Source organism: Vollenhovia emeryi, unplaced genomic scaffold, assembly GCF_000949405.1.
Source record: "Vollenhovia emeryi isolate VEMERY1.0 unplaced genomic scaffold, V.emery_V1.0 DF939750.1, whole genome shotgun sequence".
Classification (NCBI taxonomy): domain Eukaryota; kingdom Metazoa; phylum Arthropoda; class Insecta; order Hymenoptera; family Formicidae; genus Vollenhovia; species Vollenhovia emeryi.
The window spans coordinates 26,028-30,182 of NW_011966616.1; the positions used below are offsets into that span (position 1 = coordinate 26,028).

General features: G+C 39.8%; 2 protein-coding genes across 2 annotated transcripts; both read right to left on the reverse strand.

Moving 5' to 3' along the window:
• Positions 1-1,358: 1,358 nt before the first annotated feature.
• On the reverse strand, positions 1,359-2,288 carry LOC105556842 (transient receptor potential cation channel protein painless-like). The gene has a single exon (XM_012003955.1). It carries the CDS (start codon positions 2,286-2,288, stop codon positions 1,359-1,361), a length of 930 nt encoding a protein of 309 aa, XP_011859345.1.
• A 23-nt stretch (positions 2,289-2,311) lies between these two features.
• Positions 2,312-3,496, reverse strand: LOC105556843 (transient receptor potential cation channel protein painless-like). Its single transcript, XM_012003956.1, has 2 exons — positions 2,689-3,496; positions 2,312-2,508 (listed from the first exon to the last, which is right to left on the reverse strand). The coding sequence occupies exons 1-2, from the start codon at positions 3,494-3,496 to the stop codon at positions 2,312-2,314; spliced, it is 1,005 nt and encodes a 334-aa protein (XP_011859346.1).
• Positions 3,497-4,155: the final 659 nt, after the last annotated feature.

The window sequence follows — 4,155 nt, forward strand, 5'->3', positions numbered from 1 at the left end:
TCGGTTTGCTCGGACTCGGCGCGGTACGACGCGCGGCCGCGCGGTCGGCGCGCCGGTGTATCGGAGTCTTTACCGACGGATGTTCGGTCGGGCGGCATCCGGCGGGTGGAATGCCGGGAACGGTGCATCGGGGGGTGCATCGTTACAACATTAATAACAAAAGAACAATACATACCGACTCGTCTGTAAACTTAAGTGCTCTCTTCTTGACAGTACAATTTTGTGCTGCACTTGGTGGAATAGTTATTGCAGCAGTTACATCCAAGGGATTATGTGGCTCATTAAATTGATCTACTGCAGGAACAGTAGTTATTGCAGATGCATCATTCGATGATAGATCGCTGGGTGTAATTATTTCAGCAGGTGATGTATCACTGGATATTTCCATCTGGCCTTGATTATTGTTTTGAATGTCTTTGGATGTAATTGGATGTAACATTGCAACATCTAAATAAAAATTCAAAGTAACATTGACAAGTTAATACTTTTCAATTGGTAGCATTTATAAATAGTTTATAAAATATGGTAATTACTAACTTTCAGGTTTATATTTGCAAGGCACAGTTCCAGTTTGTTTTATACAAACTCGGCCAGCTCGCCAAATCAGATCATCTCCAGAGAAATGATCGGAACATAACCTGTGAGAAATTTTCAAATCTTCTTCTGGAACTTTACAAAATTATAACCAGTTCTTTAAATTCTCATCAGATGGAAATCTATTAAGTTAAAAATATCATATATAAATAAAACATTTAAATTTCAATAAAGCGTCCACATATTCAATATTAGTACCGGAATTTTATTTATCAATGGAAAATAACACATAATTAAATACTTTATTTCAACTTACTTAAAGTAAGTAACGTCTTTACTTTTCTTTTCACACAAAAGACAATAATGTCTCATTTTGGTTTTTTAATTAGCACCAACAATTTTCATTGACACTTTTCGCGTAGGTTAGGTTAGGTTTATGCGCGGTGTCATCGGCGCGGTCCGAACTGTACATGCGCAGATTTACCTTTGCCCATCTCGAGAACAAGGAAGGAGATATATTCTCTATCTCATGTTTTGGACAGATCTGGCATCACTATTCCCCTTCCAGGTATATATGTTCTAAGATTAGGACCCATTCTCAAGCTGGGCCAGTATTTATCACGATTCACAGACTCTACAAACGTAATCTCTCGCTACGAGGTGATTGTATTTCTCGTTCTTTGTGCTATCGTACAGCTTGACGTTGACTTTGCCGCTTGTCAAATAATGTGGAAATAGGAAAAGCTTCTTGGCGAGATAGCGGAAAGGGTATCGTAAAAATCTGCAATTTCTACAACAGGAGTTTTTAAACAGTATACTCACTGTCATGTTTTAGAGATAGGCGATTGTGCGTATTGTGGAAATTTTAGTCCGATTAGCTCGGCGTTGCTCAAGATCTCGGTGGTGTCGTTGACCGCCAAGCCGTTGAGTAGATTAACTAACACGATAACGATGAAGAAGATGAACAGTATGAACGCAAAACGGCTCCAAAAGGGGTGCGCAACAAACGGGATTTCGTTTGTGTCAAGCTCGCCGGTAAGCATAACGATGGTCTTGAAGATCGAATGCATGGGATCAGAAAAGTTCGTGTTATCCTTGAAGAGTGTATAGAAAACCAGGGCGAACGCAATGACGAAAAGCACGTGCGGAAAAAATAAACGCATATAGTTTCTAGAGACCGTTCGGAACATTTCAATGCTGGTGGACCTATCTGTATGATGGCTGATCAGTATGATTAGTTTGTAGGCGGACAATAGGATCAGTAAAGTGCCGACCTGATACGCCCCGCATATCAGAGCGACCGTCAGTAAAATCAGCATGTTGTGCAACAAGCTATCCAAGTTTGTCAACTTCAACAAATAGTTCCAAGGACAGATGATTTGAAGGATCTCCCAAAATATAAAGAGCAGTAATAGTAGGATAATGGGGATCCATCGAGAAATGTCCTGATGGCAGACGATCTGCAGAGGATTTTTTAAAGTTACATTATCATTAAATATTTCCGTTTTATTTGCAGGATTGTTGAAACACGTACTCAAGATGCAAAAATTTAGCAGGATATAAAACATCGCGTAGAGGAATAAATGCGCGTACATAATGTACCGTATATTTTGTCGCTTGAGATCGAGAAAGGATGAAAGTGTTGGATGCTTCAGCAAGTGTTTAAGATCATTATTGCCAGCTATGTACTGAAAAACTACCATCTCGCAAGTTAACCGACGTTCCTCGTGTTTCTTCAGAACGTCGTGCGGCATCAGACAACAATAGTCAAACTCAATCACGTATTTGTTCGTCCATTCCCCATCCGTAAACAGTCGTCGAAGTGGCGCGACAGCGTGCAGGCCGGAATGTTTGCGATGGGCGGAACGTTAAAATCGTTCATGTGACCAATGTAACTGCCTCGTTTGAGAAGCAGACTCATCGCTTCGCAATTATCCGCTCTGGCTGCGTGATGCAACGGCGTGTTGCCATTGCCTGTAAGATAAAATTTATAACAAAGGGAACAGTCTGTAAAAGTTTCAAGAATATTATATTTTCAGAATATCTAGAATATTGTCATATCTATACAATTAAGACGCTTTGTGTGTGTCTACATATTGTCTAAAAAAATGTTATTCCTTCTGTTACTCATGACATACATTGAGGTGTACTTACTCTCTGTGCAACGGACGTCCACGTTTTCCTGGTCCAAAATTAATTTTAGACACATCAGCCGATCGGTATCATTGCCTTTTCTTTTCGGCATTCCCAGCTGCTGACAGGCACTCAGTATCAAGTCGTTGGCCACTTCCGGCTGCACACGCAGCAATATTTGAAGGATATGGACGTGACCGTACCAAACTGCTATTTCTGCAGCTTCCTTTACACTGAACGATTCTCCCTTGAGTCTTTCTAAGAGTTCAAGCACACTTTTGTACAAATTGCGCTCCACGGCGATCTCCAGGAGTTGTTTGGCTTCGTTGTGAAGCACCTTTGTCTCGCCAAGTTCCATACTATTCAGGAAGTTCTTCTCGTCGTTGGCGATCAAATAGTACTTAAGATCGTACACGTTTACCTCGCGATTTCCACATTTGGGTGGCAACGACACATCCGGCAGCAACTGCTGAATCACCTCTCGCGTCGTCTGGTCGTTGTAATCTTTGTAGGTGTCGATGTCTGGACACTGTTGGCTGTTTCCTAGTATCAGTTTCACCATGTCGCACTGGCCCCTCATCGCCGCCAAGTGGAGGGCCGTCAGGCCCTCGTTATTCGGAATACTTGCGCTGGCACCTGCATTCAGCAGCCGATCGACGCAGGTCAGGTCATTCTTTTTCACCGCGATGTGCAAGGCAGTTTGCCGTCCCGCTTCGAGATTTGGATTTATCGTTGGTTCCGCTAGCAAAACTTCCAATGTGGCCACGTGTGTGCCTTCGGTAGCAAAGTGAATAGGAGCGTCATTGTTAAGGACAGGAAGTTTATGCATTTAAAAATGTTCGATTGTGCAAGAAATTTTACTGAAATTATGCAAAGTGTTTATTGAAATTATGCAAAATTATGCGGCCTAAAATAAGTTGAATTTTAATGTGTATCTTATTTCTTAGTATGTATTTTAAATATCATTATTGCTTTAGGACAAACCACTGTCTAGCAGTAGAGATGGAGTTTATTGAGTACACTGAGGGAAATAAGAAATCAAAATACAGATACAATAATCCATCTGCAGAGGCAGTTTATTAAATAAAAAATTTAATGCAAATATACATGTAATAGTTTTGTAACTTCAGTTATAAAATTTAATCAATGGAAGGCAAGAGAAAGTACGTTAATCTTTTCTTTTTCGATCAATTATTGATTTACTAAGCACGTTTATGGTAATAAGGTATTTGAAAGAATTATTTATATATTTTATGATTTACTCTTATGATTTACTAAGCACGTTTATGGTAATAAGGTATTTGAAAGAATTATTTATATATATTCTTCATCAAATAAACTCACATTTGACAGCCAACAAGATGATTATTAATGAACAGTTTAGATTTCACTTTTGCCATTTCACAGTTTTGCAGTTGCTCTGCGTTTCGGAGTTCTTTGTTATAAGAATTAATAAGAATCAGAACTGTTGGGTTTTCTATGGGATAT